Source organism: Mastigoproctus giganteus, chromosome 11 (genome assembly GCF_048544385.1).
Source record: "Mastigoproctus giganteus isolate SK-2022 chromosome 11, ASM4854438v1, whole genome shotgun sequence".
Lineage (NCBI taxonomy): Eukaryota > Metazoa > Arthropoda > Arachnida > Uropygi > Thelyphonidae > Mastigoproctus > Mastigoproctus giganteus.
In genome coordinates this window covers 64,393,088-64,416,267 of record NC_143585.1, presented here as the reverse complement: position 1 = coordinate 64,416,267, position 23,180 = coordinate 64,393,088, and the positions used below count along the sequence as shown (strand labels likewise).

Genomic DNA, 23,180 nt, shown 5'->3' with positions numbered 1-23,180 from the left:
ATTCATTAACTCCATTTACTGTTTAGCAAGGCATTCTTCAAGGCTCACCCTTAGGTCCACTTTTCTTTGTTGTTTACATTAATGATCTGTCAACTGCATTCAATTTGTTAATGTTGAGTGGCAACTTTATGCATATGATCTTAAACTCTGCAAATTTATCTCCTCTTCAATTGACACGTGAACTCCAATGATTCCCTCTCACATCGACTCAACAAAAATAACTTCTTTCTATATACATTGAAATGTAAATTATGCTGCTTCTGCTCGAAACACGCAGTTTGACCTTTGGTCTTCACTGATTATTATATTGGAAATTCTGTTATTGCAAGTACTGAAACATTCAAGAACTTAGCCGCTCTATTCTGATCTTATCTTCATCCCTTTTGATCCCACATAATATCTCAGACTTCCAAACCAGGTGCATTATAGCCACAGCAGTTTGTGTGCCATTAAACTCCCATACTACACGCACACACTTCCAAACCTCTCAGTTTAATTAAACGTTCTTCCTCGATTTTAAGAGTGACAAAATTATATCTCTCTACAAGCAGCTTGTTCTTCTAATTTTTGATTCTTGTGATATTATTTGGTCTCTACAATAGGAATATGGTTCTCAGACTTGCATGAATTCAAATCAAATTCATTAAATTCTTATGCTTTCAAAATCACCTTACCTTTTCACTGTCGAAACTAAGAAGCATTTAGTTGTTGCTCCAGAATTATCCTTCTTCAATCGAGACAAAAACCTCACAAATCTCTTTTTGTTTACAATATCACAAACACTGTTATTGAATATCCATCTGTTTTAAAACAAATATCTTTCACTATATCCCATTTGCATTAGCAGTGGCAAATGATGCAAGAAAGCAAGCTTATATAGCGTCAGCAAAAAAAAAAAAAAAACCTCCAGTTCACTTATTCCCTCCAGTAGTTTGTCTAGTTCTTCCTTGAATACTATTAAGCTATAAACTTTCACAACATACAGAAGTTTGTTCCAGCAATCAACCACCCACTGGTTAAAGGGAAACTTTGGCACATCTATTCTGCAATCATCCTTCCTTGATTTGAATTTGTGCCCACTCGTGTGTGGTCTGAGCAAGGAGAAGAATCCCATCAGTATTGAGCTTGCTCAATCCATTCAAAGTCTTAAATACCTCAATCAGATCACCTCTCAGGTGCCCATTCTCCCGACACTGCAATTTGCAGAAATTAAGCTTTTCTTGGTAAGAGCACTGCTTTGTTCCACTCACCAATCCCGTTGCCCTTCTCTGTACTTGTTCCAGCAGCTCCATATCCTTCCTAAAACGAGGCCTCCAGACTTGTATGCAGTACTCAAGAACATTGCCTTATACAATGGGATAATCACCTCCTTATCCATGCTAGCAAAATTCCTGTATATCATTGACAAAATCCCATGAGCTGTGCTGGCAGTCTGCACAATTCTCATTATAAAACTAATTTCTTACTGCCTGTTCCTCATACTCAACATTTCATTGGTTGTCTGCTGTTCCATTTCCTTGAGGTATTAAATAATCACAACACTGATTATACACCTGTGTATAAGGTATAACTTTGTATACTCTGTTTTGTTAATCCCATTTGTATATATTTTAATACAAATGGCTATTTTGTAATGATCCTCTGTAATGCACAGTTTTCTCACCAGTCTGTGTACTCTGCAGATGAGAAGTTATATATAAACAAACATCAAGAGATATTTAATTATACTTACAGCCAGGAATGTCTATAGTTTAAATAATATTGATGGTGTGAGGTAATGATAAACTTAGCAAGGATCATAAAATGCAATTGTCAAGCTAGCTTCAGTCTGAATTTTTATTTTGTAATATACATAGTAATTAATATAATATGTAGTAATTTTTTAAAAATTTATATATTTGTAAATGTGTTTCTGTAATACCATATCTTGAATATTTCTTAAATATGAGGGTTGCTCAATAAAGAATGATCATAATTTTTCATGAACAACCATACTGCTTGCTATTCTAGCTAAACTGCAGAATTTAAGGCCAAAACTAGCTGCATTGTGCAGTTGACTCATGTGCATAGTGCATAGCAACTAGCAGTTGACTCATGTGCACAGTGTGACTTTGGCTGTCGGTCAAGTTTAGGCCTGTTCAGTTTTGTCTACATAATGGACATGACACATAAGGAAAAGTATGCTGCTCTCAAATTTTGTTTCCATTTCAAGTGAAAATCAGCTGAAGAGTATGAAATGTTACAAAAGGCTAATGGTTGCAAGTGGTTTAGAATGTTTAAAGATGGATGTGAGTCAATCACAAAATTCAGCAGTTCTGCAGCTCCAGCCACTGCTGCCACCACAGAAACCATAAACACTGCTTCTGTAATTGTGAGATGAATTTTGTATAACAATAAGGCAACTGACAGAGACATTAAGAATACCAGCATCCATGGTATTCTCTACAACCATTTGCATATGACACTTGTGCACGCTGGGTTCTAAGACTACTCACACCTGAGAAACAGCAAACTTGCAAGATTTGTCAGGAGCTGCAATGGATGGTTACTAAAATAGTGAGGTTCTACACAAGGTGATACCAGTGGAGACATGGGTTCATCATTTCAACCCAGAGAGTAAGAAACAAAAGCTCTGTTTGAAAGTCTAAGTCATTGCCAATAAGACCTTACTACTGGAACTTTACTGCACATTTTGAAGGATCACATTTTTCACAAATGACCACAACTGCATGCACGAATGCTGCATCATGACAGCACAAGACCTCACATTGCTCATATCATTGAGTACTTAGCCAGCAATAATGTCAAATATGTGTTCCTTATCCGCCCTACAGCACTGACCTTGCACCCTGTGAGTTTTTATTATTTTTCCAAAGTTAAAGGAGTTGCGAGGAAAATGTTTCTTTGTAACAAGATCTAGGCATATTAGACGCGGATGGGCTGAGAAGTAGCAATTGAAGTTTAATATTGACAAATGTGAGGTACTTCCTATGAGGAGCAGTAATCCCATATTAATGTAATGTATGGTACCACACTCAGGGTAGTAGAGAATGAAAAAGACCTGGGGATAACTGTGCAGTCAGATATGAAGTTCTCTCAGTAGTGGAACAGGCTGCAAGGGCAGTTCAAGGGGTTTTGTAGTAGTAGTGGTATGTGATGCAAGAAAGCAAGTGTATGAGCTTATGCAGCATCAGCCAAAAAAAAAAAAAAAAAAAACGCACCATTTCCTCCAAATGCCTGTCCAGTTCCTCCTTAAATTTAGTCAACCTATCAACTTCCACAACGACAGATGGAAGTTTGTTCCAGCAATTAACCACCCGCTGGCTAAAGGCAAATTTCTGCACATCTATTCTACATCTGTCTTTTCTTAATTTGAATTTGTCCCCTTAGGTTCGTAATCTGAACAAGTGGAAGGATCCCATCAAAATTCAGCGTGCTCAACCCATTCAAGGCCTTATACACCTCAATCAGATCACTGCGCAGGTGCCTAGTCTCCAGCCACTGCAATTTGCAGAACTTTAGCCTCTCTTGGTAAGAGGATCCCTTCATTCCCCTCACCAATCTTGTTGCCCTTCTCTGTACACGCTCAAGCAAATCGACATCCTTCCTAAAATGAGGCCTCCAGACCTGTACACAGTGCTCAAGGCATGGACTGACCATTGCCTTATACAGAGGGACAATCACCTCCTTTTCCCTGCTAGCAAAATTCCTATATATCATTGACAAAACCCCATGACCTGCCCTGGCAGCCTGTCTGCATTGCCCAGAAAACTTCATATCTGACTGCACAATTACTCCCAGGTCAATGATATGTACAGGAATTTTGCCAGCAGGGATAAGGAGGTGATTTTCCCATTGAATAAGGCAATGGTCAGGCCACATCTTGAGTACTGCACACAGGTCTGGAGGCCTCATTTTAGGAAGGACGCGGATCTGTTGAAATGGGTGCAGAGAAGAGCAATGAGATTAGCGAGAGGAACAAAAGAGTACTAGGAAAGGACTGAGTAAGCTCAATGCTGATGGACCTCCATTTGATCAGGCTACGAAATGGGCATAAATTCAAATTAAGGAAGGATGGTTGCAGTATGTGTGGAATTTGCCTTCAGCCAATAGGCGGTGCGAATTGTTAGAACAAACTCCCATCTGGTGCCGTAGAGGTAGGTAGTTTGAATAAATTCAAGGAAGAACTTGCAGTTTGGAAGGGATGGGCAACTGAAGTGTTGGTGTTGTTTTTTTGTTTTTTTTTTTTGTGATGCTTTATAAGCTTGCTTTCTTGCATAATTTTCCAGCACTACTGCTAATGACGGGCAAATAATGTCATAACATGCTTTAATTAAGAATTGCAGAGAGTTTAAATAGCAAGAAATAAAAAGTTTAAACTTTATGTAGTAATGTTAAGAGTATTGTCAATAAAATGGATGAATTTGAACTACTGACTAGGTCTACATGTCCTGACATAATAATAATTAAGACTTTTTGTCATCGCTGTGCCATAGGAGATGTTTCATTTTGGAATGTAAATGGAATATGAAGGATAGACAAGAACACAGGGAATGGTAGTGGGGGGGGGGAGAACTATTATTCTGATCAAAAGCTGCCCAAATGCAATAAGATCTTACCCTGTTTTGAAATAATCTCAGAAGATAATCATGCCTGTGCAGCACAGGTATTTAGTGACTAAGATATGCTGAGATTTTGATTACTACAGCCCACATGATGGCAATGAGTACAATGAGTCTCTATATGGAATTTGAATGGGAAAGTCAGGTCTGAGTGCCTTGGTATAAGAGATTAACTTATCAGCTTATAAACAGTTCATATTCCATTAACTAGAATCATGAGCTGGTAACTCAACCATGGAATACATTTTTTGAATCAAACTGATGACTGTTATTTGTGTCAACATGTCAGGGAGAGTACAAGTACAGTCAGTCCTCGTATAGCATGATAGTTGTGTTCCTAGAAACCCTCGTGAAATGCAAAATCGTGCAATATAAACAACAGGCCCTATGGGAAAAATAGGGTTAGGTGCTGACCACCCAAGATTGAACACACATTTGTAACCAAAACATTACCAAACACAATAAATAATTGTAATAAAATACTTACACATTTTATTACGACTATTACGTAATAAAATATTGCTAATGCCTTTGCTTCTATCGTAAGCAAACTTGTTTTTTGTTTGATTTTCTATCCAAACAGATGACAGGCGTTCCATCTCTTTCAATTCTTTGTGTCTTAATCTAATGGATTTTAATTACTTTGTTGTTGTTTGGTTTTTAGAAGCATTAGCAACTAAGGCCATATTGCTCCGGAATATGCGGTGGTCATTCCTTGACCTTTCCGCATCCTCCATATTTGGTGGTGACGGGCTCGAACCCCGGTCTAATCAAGAAGCGTGTGGTACGCACTGCTGCTCCTTCCCACCTGGCTACGGAGACGCCGGTGATTTTAATTACACTTTGGGTTGTTCCTGCTATGAAAGTTGTTTTTATTTTCTCTGCATTCTTTGTAATTTTCAGCGTTGCCGCATTTAGGTCTGTAGCATGTGCAATATCACATGGTCTTTCATTTCGCTCAAAGTATTTCACAGTTTCATATTTTTTCACTGTTGACAGAGGCGGACTGGCCATAAGCCTTCCCAGGGAAACCCCGGAGGCCGGTGTGATTTTGGCCATAAACCTATGACCTAGTATGAGGTCACTACAAATTTTCCCGGGTAAGAATTTTTGACCTAGTCCGCCTCTGTTTATCGATATTGCTTTTGTTTTTCTCTGTGAATCTGCAGTGTCTTCACCAGGACGCCTCCTTTTCACACCTTTTAAGTATTTTACTCATTTTTAGGGAACAAAGCACAATTACAAAACGAGGAGGCACGCTTGATTCACATAAACAAAGCTGCGCGCGCGTGTAGCAACTGAATAAACAACACTGTAAAGGCAGAGATACACTATTAACACCTCACATTTTACTAAAGCACATTTCTAGGGTTTACTACCATAAAACAATTTCCAGTTGCGTTCCTGCTGGTGGAATCTGTTATAAACTGGTAGTAAATTCGATCTAATTGCATTTGCGATTATACCGATAGCTGGAATTGTGTTGGTTTTTACGTTATTATGGTGAAATGTGTTTCCCCTTCACCGATATAAAACACATAAATACATTTTCAGAATCTTCTCTTCATTCCTATCGTGTTGCATTTGGTTGGGGTGATTCTGCATTCGACTGCCATTTCCATTTCTTGTAAACACAAAGGCGAATCGTGCATAAGCGAATTCGGTTCGTGTTATATAAGATATCGTTCCACTATTTATAAATTGTGTATGATCGAATTCGCGTAATGTAAACACGTGTTATACGAGGACTGACTGTACTAGTAATTTGGGAAATAACAAACATATGATGATACAGGAAATAGTAGTGAGTAATTACAGTCAGTATCTTAAAGTGGATGACAACAGATCAGATTATGGTGTAATGGTAAGGGTTTTAATTTCAAGAATGAATATTACTGTAGACTAAGGAGTGTCTTGGACTCTATCAATTGAGACAAAATATACAAGCAGGAAAGTATAGCTGAGTTAAGAAAATTTTCAAAGCATTCATCATTGAAGTCACAAATCCATTCATTCCATTTATAAAGTAATGCACAACAAGGACATCAAAATTGATGAAAGGATTTACTGAACTTGAACAGAAGGCAACATTAACAGAGTTAACAGCGATAATAGACTCAGATTTGTATATAATTATAAGTTGAATTGTAACCAAGCCACATATGAGGATAGGCAGGCAAAGTACCAAGAATGGAAACAAGAACTTTCATTCATACATAATTAGAAAGAGCAAAAGAGTAAACAAGACAGAACCTGTGCTCAATAGAAATGATACAATGGGCTGATGTGGCTTAAGAGCTGAGCTGAACAGATACTTTCCAGAGACCTCTGGAAGATCTTAGCATTAGAAAGTCCCCTTTGAGCTGGAAGATATTGCACTAATATATCACAGCATTGTAAAATGATTAATATTGTGTTACTGATGAGGACCTAACAAAAAAATTGAGTTTTAAAGCAGGAAATGTGCCATGTACATATGATATTTACCTGATCATACTGAAGAAAACTGTTGTTTTCTTCAGTATGATCAGGTAGGATCATACTGAAGTAAAATTTTCTTCAGTAGGATCTTTTGTTGTTGAACAAAAGTGCATTAAACTGTTAGGATTAATCAAGAGGCCACCATCTGATCAATCCACAAACGAGGAAAGTCATGGAATCCGTAGTCAAGGGCACATTTACAGGATCATGTTGATAAATCTAATATCCTAAATGGATCACAAGTTTCTGTAAAGTGAGTTGAAGGCTGAAAATGAGGAGAGACTTCATTACTTGATTACTACCTGGGTGCAGTCAGACATGAATGTCACCATGCAATGTAAACATGTGGCCAGGAAGGCACCCAGTGTCTTATTAATGATTTAGCATACTTTTTCCTCTAGGAATAAGGAGGTTATAGTCCTGTTATAAATGTAAATGGTGACAGGGGCAAGGTTAGAGAGGGATGTTGACAGGTCAACTATCCTGGGCCCAGACACTGTAGAGAACCTGTACAAATGCAAAAGTTACAGAAAAGAGGAGCTGTTGGGAAAGGGCAGGTCTAAAGGCTGTCTTCCTTGGTGCCCATGCTGGCTATCAATTCTCCCTAATAGGACTGCATTTCAAATATTATGTCCAAGCAGGGAAAGACATTGAGCTACTGGAAAGAATCTGTAGATAATATCAAAGGGCCAATCATACCGAGGATACACTTTGGAGATTTGGATTACAGATCTTGGAAACCAGGTATCTGACAGGCGATTATAATGAACTGAGAGGAGAGAGAATGAATGCCAATTAAATTTTTACAATGAGATTTAAAAAAAAAAAAAAAAAAAAAAAAAAAAAGACTTTTTTTTTTTGCAACAAAATCCTAGCCTTCTAACATATTTTAGTCTACAAATTACAGCAAAATCTCATTACAATGAACTTCATTTTATTACACTGAACAATAATGAAAAATATTTTCAACAAAAATATGGTGGACAGCATATTTTTTAACATAGATTTTGAATGTGCAGTCTTTTTTCCTAGCACCCTCAATTCACAAGATATTTCATATTCTAATTTTTACATACTATATTTTGGTCTATCTGTTCATATTACTTGGACTGCTTATTGAGAAGTTCTGGAAGCAAGGATTTTCTAGACCTTTCTGTAATGGTCAGTTTCCAGCTGTTTTTACTGTTCTACTCCTACTTGTACTCTGCATGTCAGATGGATATATATAAAGCAAACTTCCCACACAGGTCAACCAGTCAAGTTATTAGTGTGTGAGTTAACGCTGTTACATATTAGTAAACTTGTGTTTTTTTTTGTATAGTTTGTTTTTTGTGTCAATTGCAATTGAATGTGTTTGTAAAAATGTCACATTAGTATGTTAATTCACCAGATAGCTTTTGTTATGTGTGCAGTGATTATACAAATCTCACAGACTGTCTACAAAACCCCTATTAAAGAAAGAATATAAACTTTATTTCGACTACAAATCAGGTTATAAGGACAAGAAGTGGGATCCTCATAGATGCTGCACTGATTTTGCTTTGCATCTCAGAGGCTGATTAAAAATAAATGTAGTATCACTGCTATTCACTGTTCTCATGGTGGAGGGAGAGCTAACCAATAATTTTAACAAACACTATTTTTACATAGCTCAAATTAAAGGATGGAAATCAAAAGACAGGCAGGAAAAAACACTGAGCATCGAAACATCCCACAGCCATTAGATTGGTTATCACAGTGACCAGCTAGATGACCTCCAGAAACCTGGCCATTAGAAGACAACACTTATAACTCAATGGAAACAGTCTGTAAGAGCTCTGAATAAGGATACAAATGCCCAGACACAATGTATTATGCTGACTAGGCTGCCATGGAGGACCAAAGTATTGCATAGCTGTTTTATCAAATTAATCTGTAAATTAAAATAAATATATTAAAGGTACCTGACATAGCTACAGAAAATTCTGCTCCCAATTTTCGCCACCAATATACAAGAGTGCAATCAGCAAAGGCACCTCCGTAGCCAGGTGGGAAGGAGCAGCAGTGCGTAGCACGCGCTTCTTGATTAGACCAGGGTTCAAGCCCATCACCACCAAATATGGAGGATGCGGAAAGGTCAGGGAATGACCACTGCATATCCCGGAGCAATATGGCCTTAGTTGCTAATGCTCCTAAAATCCAAATAACAAACAGCAAGCAGACAATACGGTACTGGGTACTGTAGTGTGTGTGTGTGTGTGTGTGTGTGTGTGTTGTTCAGAAAACTGAAAAACCCTGGCTTGTCTGAAACTGACTCATATTTAGAGCTTTCAGGATAACTGTTTCACACCTGTATCATACCCATCATACCAAAGATTGTGATTCAGACTCCACAATCTGAATAAAACATTAGTAATGTCAGAATAAAATACTGCTCCTGATTTTTGCTACCGATATTCAAGAGTGTAATCAGCAGACAATACAGCACTTGTTACTGTATATATTGTTCAGAAAACTTGAAAGCTGTGACTTGTCTCATTAGAGCTTTCAAGTGAAAGCTCTAATGAGACAAGTCACAGCTTTCGAGCTACATAATGTTATAATGTAGGTATCATCGTCTGATACCTACATTATAACAAAAGATCGCGATTAAGACCCCACATTCTGAATAAAATATATCAGTAAAGTGAGATTAAAATATTGCATCAACAATGTGTTTTCCTATGTAGAGTGCCTTTTTTTTTTTTTTTTTTCATTGATTGGAGGACAACTAAAGGTACTATGCTACTATCAGAGCACTTTCTTGCAGCAGAAAAGTGAGCTGTGTTGATTACAAAGGGGAATGAAAATCTAAAAACCATTGCTTTTATTCCTATATGTGGGTGGCATTATCTTCAGCTGTTAGTGAAAAAAAAAAATTATATTGTGCAGTATTTTGTTTCTGTTTATTTTTTTTCTCTTTGCTATTTCATTTTTTTAGTGGGATATTTATTACCAAAGTGATTTCTTAGGTGATTACTTCAGTAACTTCATGGCACTCAGTTTCTTGCTTACAAATTTTGTCCAGTAGCACAAAGGATAAAATAATTTAGTCAATAAAAATAAGATAATCATTTAATCACATAAAAAAAAATTATCACATAGCTGTGCTGCAGGTGCATTCTCCCTTTATTTGTGCTTGAATTTTGACATTTTATGATTAGTTAGATTTACTTTCCAAAAAACCAAGAAAATGAAAAAAACTTACATATTTCCAGGTCTTTAGGATACTAGATTTTGGATACTGCACCCCTGTACACCAGTTTCATATTTAATAGATTAATTTTTATTAAAACTGGATTGATTAATTCAAAAAAAAATAAAAATGTTTTTAGTAATTTCAATAAAAGTAAATATCAATTAAGACATATATAACTGAAGTTTACTATGTAAATTTATAGGCAGTTCACTCACTTGCTCTTCATTTGCTGAATTTCTTCTGCTACCACCTGAACTTGAGAGTTCATCGTCTGATGTAGAGTGATCTGACCGATGCTGGAGTCTGGTTGGCAATGGTGGAGGGTTGTCATTAATACCACAAAATGGTAATGGACTTGGTGCAGCCCTAAAATGGATACCATTAACTTTTCACTTGTCTGCATAATTAAGTAAAGGAAAATCAGTTGCCATATAATAACATAGCCAAGGATCAGCTAAAATTGTCATTTATACATTGTATCATACGAAAATTATAAAGTGAAACGTATACTCAGATATCAATTAAAACAGCAGAATATGTTCTGATGCAACTATGGCAGAAACATTAAATATCAATCCAATGAGCCAAATGGCAAAAAAGTACTATGGCAGATGAGGTAACTCTTACTCAGTGAACAACTGACATCCCTGGATTATTTAGTGGTGTCAGTTGTTCACTAAGTTTCGGGATAATTAATGTAAGATTACCAGAAATGTCAATATAAGACCAGAACTGGACAGAAGAATTAATATAATGTCTCACACCCAAGTTGGTATGATACTGAACAATGGTGTTCAGTATCATACCAACAAGCAGAAGCTGGACTTGACATGTAAGGAGTTTTGCATGCTTCAACAAAGCATCAAGAAATTTTCAAGCCCCCTTCAGGTTATGCTTACATGCATTCAGCTTGTTTGTTATTTGGTTTTTAGGAGCATTAGCAACAGAGGCCATATTGCTCCGGGATATGCGGTGGTCATTCCTCAACCTTTCCGCATCTTCCGTATTTGGTGGTGACAGGCTCGAACCCTGGTGTAATCAAGAAGCATGTGCTAAGCACTGCTGCTCCTTCCCACCTGGCTACGGAGGCACTACGCATTCAGCATTGAGAACTACTGTCACAAACTGTGAAACCAAATTTATAAAAACTTGCTAAAAAAAAAAGCAGGCAACAGTTTGACAGTAATAGAAACTGAAACACTAATCATACTGCTCGGAAAATTTTCCAAAGTTTATATTAGTTTTCAATTAATGTGTTGTATTCTAAAAACTGTCAGAAACTAATAGGTGTTTTTCTCACTGAGAATAAAATGTTTTCAATCCTTTTATAAATTAATTTAAGTTTATTAAAATACTCTGTTTCTTATTACTGTATGCTTCTATTTTTTCCATAAATAACCTTTGTATAGGATGCTTTAGTTCAGTTATATTTTAAAATATAAGGGTAAAGGGTGCTTGTTTAAAAAAAATTTTTTTAGGGTATATCAAAAAAAAAAAAAAAAAAAAAAAATCTTGTTTATACGCCACTATAACCCCAGGTCAGAGGAGTTTACAATAAATCATGAATATAATCATTAATCATATTCAGAAGACATGCAGGCTTGAACCATGATTCACTCAAAGAGCATTTGCTACTGCACTCTCGCTCCTGACCACTCAGCTACAAAAGTGGATATATTTCTATTCACAATACCATCAAGACTGAGCTTTTGCTGATACCTTTTGTCTTCCTCAGTTCAAATGAACTACTAAGAATGATCTCAAACAGAAAAAAATCAAAACTGGGTCAGATGCAGCCCCAATGCTGGTTTGGTTTTGGTTTTTTTTTTTTAGGAGCATTAGCAACTAAGGCCATATTGCTCCGGGGATATGCAGTGGTCATTCCCTGACCTTTCCACATCCTCCGTATTTGGTGATGACGGGCTCGAACCCCGGTCTAATCAAGAAGCATGGTCCCAATGCATACCCCTTCCTATCATCTATTGAAATCTGAACATCACACAAACCTGTACGACTTCTTGTTAACCAAGTGTTTACTATAATAAAAGGTTGTTATTCTCTTCCTGTATAGCTTTCTAAGGTATAAAAAGAAATTACATCTTAAAATCACTTGATTTATAGATTTGCAAAGAACCAGGCACCTCAGAGGGGACCTGACTGAGGCTTATAAGGCTCTGAGGGGTTAGTAAAATGAATGAAGGTGGAATTTTCATTGTTATAAAGAATTATAGGGGTTGAGCTTTAGACTGGATTGTAAGAAGTTTTCTTTTAGCCAACGAGTCATTGAGTTCTGGAACAAGATGCCCTCGCAGGTAGTTGAGACTGACAGTTTGAATAAATTCAAAAGGTCAACTGGATAGTTACCTATATGAGGAGGGAAGCATATAATTTGTATTTTCTAATCTACTTTTTTTTTCTGGCCAGTGCAGGAAAAGCCAGATTACTTGAGCAGAAAAAGACAGCATGGAAAAGTTAGAGCAATAAAAAGTACTAAAGCCTCTAACAGCTACAAATTGATCTGTAATAATGTTGTTGTTGTTATTATTTAGTTTAACGATACAAGGGCTACTGAGGCCAAATTGTCTCTGCTCAGATCTGTAATAATGCCACAGAAAAGGTTAGGCTGGTAAAGGCAGATTATGGGAAATCGCTGGCAAAGAGAGAAAAGAGTGGGGATAAGGAATTCTTCACATATATAAATGCAAAGAAGAGAAGGATGAACCAGATTGGACCTTTATGTAATGGATGTGAGATAGTATTAGATACCCCACCTAATATTGCAGATGAACTCAACAGTTACTGAAATTTCATCAGTATTTACAGAAGAAAAAACCTTTATGTCAATGAGATGGGAATGAAGTTGAAAAATGATTATTTAACGAAAAAACTTTCAAGCCAACAGGTGAGTAAGGCTCCTGGGGGTTGATGGCATATACCCTATAATTTTAAGGAAGGTGCCAAGTGAGTGCATTGAACTATTGAGGCTAATTATGAGAGCATCACTGGACTCAGGAAAACATTCCGTTGGATTGGAAAAGTGCCAATGAATCTCCAATACATAAGACTAGTTCTAAGAGTGTAGTGAGAAAACCATGGAGGCAACAATAGAGGGTGGAATTCAAGATCATTTACACAGAAGTGGAATTCTGAAGGATATGCAGCATGTTTTTTGTAAAGGGAATCTGGTTAGCTATTTTGACAGGGACACTCACAAGCTGGATATAGGGAATAATTTCGACATGTTTATTTAGATTTCAGCAAAGCATTTGACTCAGTTCTACATGAGCCGTTACTTTATAAGCTGGAACAGGTTGGAATCACCGGGAAAATCCTTAGATGGATGGCAGAATAGCTTTGGGATAGGAGGCAGAGGGTTGTGATAAATGGTTATACCTCAGATTGGGGTTAATGTAAGAAGTGGGGTTCCCAAGGGATTGGTATTGGGACAACTGTTGCTTTTGATTTTCTGACATCAATGAAGGGATAGAGGACGTGATGTCTAAATTTGCTGATGATATAAAGATTGGTAGAGTAGTTAATGATAATCGCCAAGCAGAGTGACTTAGAAAAAAAAAATTCAGAGACGGTCAGAAAAGTGACAGTTTTGCTTTAATTTAGCAAAATACAAGGTCTTACGCCTGGGGAACAGCAATCCCAATATAACTTATACACTTGAAGTTGAAATAAAGTCAGTAGTGAAAGAAAGGGACTTTGGATAATGATACGGTCAGACATGAGGTTCTCCAAGCATTGTAGACAGGTTGCAAGGAAAGCCCATGGTGTCCTATCGATGGTTTATCGAACATTTGCTAGCAGAGATAAGGATATCATAATCCCATTTAATATGGCTATTGTTAGACTACACTTGGAATACTGTGTTCAGGTGTGGAGACTGCACCTAAAACAAGACATTGAGCTTCTTGAAAGGGTCCAAAGACAGGTAACCTGCTTGGTGAGATTGGCAAAAGGGCATCCATATGAGGAAAGACTTTGACATGTGGGTTGCACAGCTTGCAAACTAAGCACCTTAGAGACTTGATTGAGGTGTTTAAGGCTCTGAGAGGCAAAACTAAAATGAAATTTTCACAGTTATAAATGATTTTAGAACTAGGGGACATAATTCAAGTTAGATTGGACTGCAGGAAGTTTCAATCAAACTTGTATCAAGTTTAATTTTAAGTTTTGTAACGTTGTGGTTGCTGTCATTTGTAATTTTAGCCGACCAAGATACATATACAAATACATATACAAATGACAGCAACCACAACATTACAAAACTTAAAAATAAATGTGACACAATTCTCAGAAAACTCAGACAGAACAAAGAAATCAACCTCTTTACATTACAACAGATAGGTATTCGCAACAACATTCTGCCCCACATGTTCTGAATAACCAAGTTACACAAACCTGGCCACCCACTAAGACCTATCGTTTCTTTTAGTAGATCAGCTTTTGCTAATTTATCCATCTTCCTTGTCAAAATTATATCCCCACTCACTCGATTCTCTACATTCAAAATTAATAATTCCAACCAAGCCTTCCAAAAAATCAGAAACACCACCATATCCAACGGAGACGTATTAGCTTCTTTTGACGTCATATCCCTATACACTAATGTGCATATTCCTTTCACCCTATAAGCATTACGCGTACTTCAAACAGCTGATGACACTTTAACAAAATGTACTTCTCTTTCCGTTGACCACATCCTTGAACTCACCACTCTTTTACTAGATGCTAGATATTTTAGATTTAATAATAAAATTTATCGACAAACATTCGGTTTACCAATGGGTTTAGGCATTTCTGCCCCCATTTCTGAAATTTATCTCGCCACTACTGAAAATCAAATTTTACAACCTTTTCCTTCCGAAATTAAATTATACATATGCTACGCCGATGATATCCTAATAATAGGCAACAGAACAACCACAGACAATCTCTTTTTAAAATTTAATACAATACATGACAGGCTAACCCTTACCCTCGAAATCGCAACGGACAACCAGATTAATTTTCTTAATCTTACAGACACAAATTTAAATACAAAGATTTTCAGAAAAAACACGCACACCGGTAAATATCTACATTTCACTTCACATCATCCCCTTAGTACCAAAAAAGCCGTCCTACACAACCAAATCTACAACGCTATCAAATTCAGCTTTTCACAAAACGATCTACACAATGAACTTCAATACCTTACTGATAAATTCATAGCCAGGAGCTACCCCCCCCCCCCCCCCCAACTCATCCAACATACAATATCCACCGTTAAAAATACTATTAATAACCCCACCAGACACAGTAACAAGACAAATACTCGCATAGTTCTCCCTTATCATAGTGAACTCGCAACACAATTCCGACGTACATTCAAAGATACTGACATCTCCCTCACCTTCTCCACTTACAATAAACTAGGTTCCCTATTTAATTCTTATAAAGATACACACAAATATCCCATCAATGATCTCAATAATATAATATATCTCATAAAATGCCAACCAAACTGCGACACCTGTTACATCGGCAGCACTACCACCAAATTCGGTTCCTCCACAACTTCCAATACCCGCGCATACTACCACTTCAACAGTTTCAGGACAAGTCAATCCTGCACTGAGCTAACAACCCATGCTCAAACCCACAACCACACCCCCCCCCTTGTTGACTCTGCTATCACTATTATTAAACTTAGATCGAGCTACAGAATTCTTCAATATGAAGCCCTCACCATCGAATGGTACCGACACCATTCCGATCTCAACATTATTAACGCTAAACTTCCCTTCAACCTTTCACCGGCTTGGAACCTCTCGCGGCTAAAGTTCCCATGTGTCAAAAAGAGCATCATGAGAGAGCATCACGAAAGTATAGATAAACTTTAAATACAACACGCGCTCACTTCTCTCCCATTTGCCAACCGATGACGGTTTATTCAACGAAAGTCCCTCATAACGACTATTGGCACCACCGGTCTTCTCTCTTTTTTTTCATTCACGTCTTTTAACCTCTTTATGACAACCAAGGATTGGAGATCTGCATTTCTACTTCCTTGTGCTCATTTTAAAATCTGTTTAAAATATTTTCACCCCATTCCCTGCCTTAGTTCTTTTTAATGCTTCTTCCACCTTAAATTTAGCCACCATCTACCAAAAAATTTATTGCAGATTTATACAAGGTGAGTACCGTTTTCTAAGCATTTGAAATTTATGAAATAATTTAAAGGGGATACAAGATATAAGTTTGGAACCCCTGACCTAAAGTAAAAATTGTACTAAACAACCCCTTTTATATTGAAATATCAAGTGCAAGACCTGCTAATAAACAAAGGAACACAAATTAGACTGGGCTATAACAGGATTATATTTACCAACACAAGGACATTTCAGTGCTTTTTGTCACCTCAGTGTGACAAAATGCACAACTTTTGTGAATTTTGTCACAGTGAGGTGACAAAAAGTATTAAAATTGCCTAGCTCTTTGCTGATGAAATAAATAGTATTAGCACTGGCTATGTGGTGCAAGGAAGCCTAAAGCTTATTCTGCAACAGCCAGAGGAAAAAAAAAAAAAAAAAAAAAAAAAGAAGTAAAATAGACACCTATCCATTCCCTCCTCCCATAGGCAACTATCCAGCTGACCTTTAAATATCTCCCAAACTGCCAACCTCAACCACCCATGTAGGTAACTTATAACTTGCTGGCTAAAATAAAACTTCCTGCAATCCAGTCTAATCATCATCCCCCCCCCCCTGTAACTTGAATTTATGGCCCCTGGTTCTAGAATCATTTATAACCGTGAAAATTTCTTCCTTGTTCATTTTACTTTTGCTTCTGAGTCTTAAACACTTCAATCAAGTCTCCTCTAAGGTGCCTAGTTTGCAAGCTGTGCAACCCACATATTCAAAGTCTTTCCTCATATGAATGCCCTTTTGCCAATCTCACCAAGCAAATTACCCATCTTTGGACCCTTTCAAGAAGCTCGATTTATTTTTTTTAGGTGCGGTCTACACACCTGACTACGTACAGTACTCCGAGTGTGGTCTAACAATAGCCTTATTAAATGGGATTATGACATCCTTATCTCTACTGGCAAATGTTCAACAAATCATTGATAGATTTGTTGAACATTACTTATTTGTTGAACATTTGATAGAACACCATGGGCCTTCCTTGCAACCTGTCTACAATGCTTGGATAACTTCATGTTTGACCGTATCGTAACTCCCAAGTCCCTTTCTTCCACTACAGACTTTAGTTCGACTCCACCAAGTGCATAAGTTATTTTGGGGTTGCTGTTCCCCAGGTGTAAGACCTTGAATTTTGCTGAATTAAAGCATAGCTCCCCCTTTTCTCTGCTTTACTCTGAAGAAGCTCTGCTTGGCAGTAATCATTAACTATTCTACCAATTTTTATATCATCTGAAAATTTATACATCACGCCCTCTATCCTTTCATTGATGTCATTTAACAAAATCAAAAATAACAGTGGTCCCTTGGGGAACCCCACTTCTTACATTAACCCAATCTGAAATAACTAATTATCACAACCCTCTGCCCTCAACCCTCTGTCCTGAAGCCATCCTGCTATCAAAGGATTTTTCCTGCAATTCCAAACTGTGTTCCAGCTTATAAAGTAACCACTCGCGTGGAACTGACTGAAATGCTTTACCAAAATCTATAAAATCAATGTTGAAATTATTCCCTATATCCAGCTCATGAATGACCCTGTCAAAAAAGCTAACCAGATTCATTAAACATGATTTTCCCTTTACAAAACCATGCTCTGTATCCTTCGGAATTCCATTTCTATCTAAATTATCCTAAATTCCACTCTTGGTCATTGCCTCCATCATTTTCCCTACTACTGAAGTTAGACTGACCGGTCAGAAATTCCCACTACACTCTTAGAACTGCCTTCATGTATCGGTGTTACGTTGGCACTTTTCCAATCCAACAGAATCTCTCTTGAATCCAGTGATGCTCTCATAATTAGCTTCACTTGCTCACTTCACTTCACTCACTTGCTGCCTCCCTTAAATTTATAGGGTATATGCCATCAACTCCAGGAACCTTACTCCCCTGTAGGCTCAAAAGTTTTTGATGTGAAAACATCTTTAGTGGCACCTAATACATTTTTGGACTGAAGCAAAACCATTTGGTAATGAAATTTTCTTACGGAAATGATGCAAATGACATCACTTCCTAAATGCCACTAACGATGCCTACTCAGTCAATACACTGATTCAGTAGAATAAGGAGCAGGTGTGAGAATAAAACGTTACACTGTTCATACTAAGAGACAGAAATGGTGTCACTTCATAAATGATGCTAATTCGGCCACTAACGTTGATTCGGTAGAGTAAGTAGCGGGTAGTAATATCATGCAAGAATAAAAGCTTTCTGCACTTAACCCGGTTCAAAGTCTAGACAGACCGACCCAATCCTGAATTTGTTTTTCAAATTCATTACCCATACCAAACTCCACCCAAACCGATTTTTATCCCAGCCTGACTGAAACTTTTTATATAAATAAAATCACTAGCATTAGTTTCTGAAGTTTCCTAATAATAAAGAAATAAACTTTCAGATTCAAAATTCTTTAATAATTAAATAACAATAATAATTATCCAAAATAATTATCGATATTAATTATAAAAAAAGAATGTAATAAATTTTCAATTTAACATACTTAATAATTTCAAAACAATTATTGATATCCACCTCTACCAACCACCTTCTCTTAACACTTTTTACTGCAAATTGTTGTGCAGAAATAAAATAGTCAACACTGTTGCTATTTTCAATGCTCTTGCACTGCTAATCTGGCTGCACTAAAATTTCTTTCGGAGCTTGCACTGCTGGCAGGTTATTTCCATGAAAGAATACAAATTTTGGTGAATTTTGAAGATGTTGGTGAAGTGCACCTTATTTGGCTAATTAAAAGTATCAACAGAAAAATAATACACATTTTTTCTAAAAAAACTTTAAAATAAAAATTTTAAATACATAAAAAATATGTAAGTAATAGCCCGAAATGTTTGAAATAACAATTCATTTTGATTATTTGTACCAGACCCAAGCCCGAACATCGTGTTACCCGGCCTGAGGGCCAGTGCAGACCTCTAGTATATAGTATACTTTAGTAGTTATACAGTATAGTATAACTACTAATATACTAGTATATGATTAGATGTTTTCACATAAAACATCTTTTGTGACTACAGGTAAACACACACACACACACACACACACACACACACACACACACACACACACACACACACACACACACACACACACACACACTTTTTTTTAATTAAATAATCATTTGAAATTTCAATATCATTAATTAGATATTTTTCAACTTCACTCCATAATTTCTCATTGAAATAAAGGGTTTTTCTTCTGTAAATGTCAATGAAGGTAAAATAAAGAAAATATCAAATAAAGGTAAATCTATTAAACAACAACTTTTTTGACAACCATACAAAAACAAATACCACTTTTCATATGGCTGCTTTGGTGCTTTTTGTCTCTTCATCAGTGAAGGAACAAGGTGAGACTGAATGACCTACAGTAAAGGCTGTATTACACACTCTTTTGTAATCCACAACTCCTCCTTTGTCATGTAGTATATGTCATGTAGTATATGTTGTGTAGTATATAGCCCAGTCCAGCCTACTGATGTTCCTTTGTTTATGAGCAGGTCTTACACTTGGTAAGACCTGCTCATAAACAAAGGAGCAGGTCTTACACTTGGTATTTCAATACCAATTTGTCTATGCAAGTCAATACAGTAGCATTTACGTATACTATGTACACACTTTGTATGAGGTTGTCCAATGCTATGATCCTGATAGTATTATAGGGTTGATACAAGACTTCATAGCATGGAGTGGTCATGGAATTTTTGGGTTGGTAATGACATGTGAGGTCTCAGCTGAAATTTAAAGTTCCTGTCCTTGTAGGTAAGGACTTCAATTTCAGAAAAAAGGACTATGACAATCTAAGATACAACATAGCTCCCTATAAAATAGAATGGGGGACAAACTCAGTAATTACTGAATAACATATCGCTATCAGAGACACTACAATGTATATTTCCTATTAAGAAATTATACAAAGTAGATGCTGAGGATGAATAAAAAAGAAACTGGCTAGTTTAATAAAGTAAAAGAAAAATAGAATGGGGCATTTACAAAATAAAAGTCTCTAAAATTCTAACAGTTACATTCATCTGTAATAATACCACAAAAGGATTAGGCTCAGGGGGAAATCAATTCCCGTAGACTACAGAAATACTACTGTATCACCAATCCATAAAAGTGAGTATAAAAAGATGACAGGGATAACTCATTTCAGTGGTAGAGAATATCATCAAGCACATTTAAGGGGCCAGAAAAATTGATATATTTTGAAGATTTTTGATAACACATTACTAGGGCTAATGAAAAGTGACGCTTTTTTGTAATTGCATACAACTCTAAGTAATAATATTAGTAGTAAAAATGATGTAAAGAAACTAGCTTATACAGCATCAACCAAAAAAACAAAACACATTACTTTTTCATTTGCATAACCCTTCCAATAACTTGTCCAGTCCTTTAAATTTATTCAAACTATCCACTTTTATAATAAAAAAAAAAAAAAAAAAAAACAGATGGTAGTTTGTTATAACAACTAGTTACTTTCTGTCTGAAAGCAAATTTTGCACATCTATCATGCAACCATTTTTTTCCAATTTAAATTTCTGTCCCCTTATGTGCATTGTATGAGAAAGAGAAAGGATGGCATCAATATCTAGTTTATTCAATCCATTTAAAGCCTTAAACAGTTCAGTCAGGTTTCCTTGAAGGTGCTATATGAGACACTTTATTTGAGACAATTTACAGAACTTTCTTGGTAGGTGTACCCTTTTGTGTTCCTGACTAATCTTGTTGCACTTCTCTGCACCCATTCCAACAGATCCACATATTTCCTAAAATGATGCTTCCAGTACTCCAGATGTGGCCTAACTAATGCCTTATACAACAGGATAATCACTCCCTTGTCCCTGCTGACAAAGTTCCTGTATAGCATTGACAGAACCCTAGGAACTGTCCTAGCAGCCTATCTGCATTGCTCAGAGAACTTTATAATAGACTGTATAGTTTACTCCTATGCCTTTTTTTGTTCTCCACTAGCTGGAGTGTAGTACCAATCACAAGGCCGGGCAAGGTGATTAATTAATCACCCTGCCTGCCCTTGTATCATCAGCAAAAGGAAGTCACATTAACCTGATATGCTTTCATCAATATTGTTAATAAATACTGAAAACAATGAGGGCCAAATAATAAACTCAGAGGGATACCGCTAATAACATTAATCCATGAAGAACATTGGCTATTACTAACTGCTCTCTGTCTCCTACCACTCTACCATACCTTTATACATAGCAAAATCTTGCCCCTAAAGTCACACTGCTCTAATTTAAACAGCAGTCATTCATATGATACAGTATCAAAAGCTTTACCAAAATCAAAATTATTTTTTGCATTCAGTTCCTTTGTGAATACCTCATACTTGTTACGGGGATATCTCAGAAAGATCTCTTCTTAACTGTGATTGCATATAACCTCATCCTGTAAAGGTGATCCTGCATTAATCTTTAACCAATGACTAGATTCACACTTACAGGTCTGCAATTACTTTGTCCTTAGATCTCTTTTGTGAATAAGAGAGACATTTGCATATCTCCGGGTGGGATTCCAATAGAACTACAAAATCTCTCTGTGTCTTAGGGGTCCCAACTGATTAGTTGGGACCCCTAATCTAAATACCATCAAACTGATCTAAACACCACTGATAAAGGTCAATAAAGACAGAAAAGCTATCGTCAAGGGAACATAGTATGGTTTTGTAAAGGTAAAATCTTGTTTTAACTAAACAACATAGGTGGGTGGTCAGGAATGAAAGTGGTGATCATGCCAGAGTATAAACAAGAACATTATTAACTATTATGACAATATTTCTTATGAGTTGGATATAGGAAGTAAATTTAACTGTTTACTTAGACTTCAGTGGAGCATTTTACTTGGCTCAAACAAGAGACTGATATGCAAGTTAAAACATATTGGGATTACAAGTAAAATACTTGGTTTATAAGATAACAAGATAGGAGGAAAAAGAATCACAATTATTGGTTACTCCAGAATGAGTTAGGTTTAGAAGTGGGATCTCTCAGGGATCAGTGCTGGGACCTGCTGTTTTTTATTTTTCTTAAAAGACATAGAAAAAAGGGAATAAAATAGCATGATATGAATTTTCAGATGATATGAAGATGGGGGAGTGGATAATAAGCAGGAAAACTGTGTTTTACTGTTCCACAATTAAAAGCTTTTACTTGGCATATAACAACCACAAAACAAGTTACACACAGGGGATGTGCAATTAAATTTTGTACAAGAAAAAAATTGGGTTGTTTGTTTTTTATTTGGTTTTTAGGAGCATTAGCAACTAAGGCCACATTGCTCCAGGGATATGCGGTGGTCATGGGCTTGAACCACGGTCTAATCAAGAAGTGTGTGCTACGCACTGCTGCTCCTGCCTATCTGGCTGCGGAGGCACCAAAGAGATTGGGGAATTATGATCCAGGTAGGCATAAAATTGTTTGTGTAGCAAATAGAGGAGGCAAAGAGAAGCCCATGACATCTGTTCAATGATTTTTTAAACAAATTACTTGTAGAGATGAGGAAGTCATGATTCCACTATACAGGCACTCCCTGACTTACATAATACTTGACTTCCATAAATTCAACTTTATGTAAATTTTTGCAGGTTGGTGCAAACTTAAAAAAAACGCGGAAATGTATT

General features: G+C 36.6%; 1 protein-coding gene across 3 annotated transcripts in view; it reads right to left on the bottom strand.

The window, feature by feature from the left end:
- dos (daughter of sevenless) overlaps nt 1–23,180 on the bottom strand; it is a 120,823-nt gene that overhangs the window by 22,149 nt on the left and 75,494 nt on the right. For all 3 annotated transcript variants that reach the window (XM_090385137.1, XM_090385139.1, XM_090385138.1), the window contains one exon: nt 10,536–10,686. In XM_090385137.1, the coding sequence (XP_090241263.1) occupies nt 10,536–10,686 (151 nt within the window). The remainder of the gene's footprint in view (nt 1–10,535; nt 10,687–23,180) is intronic.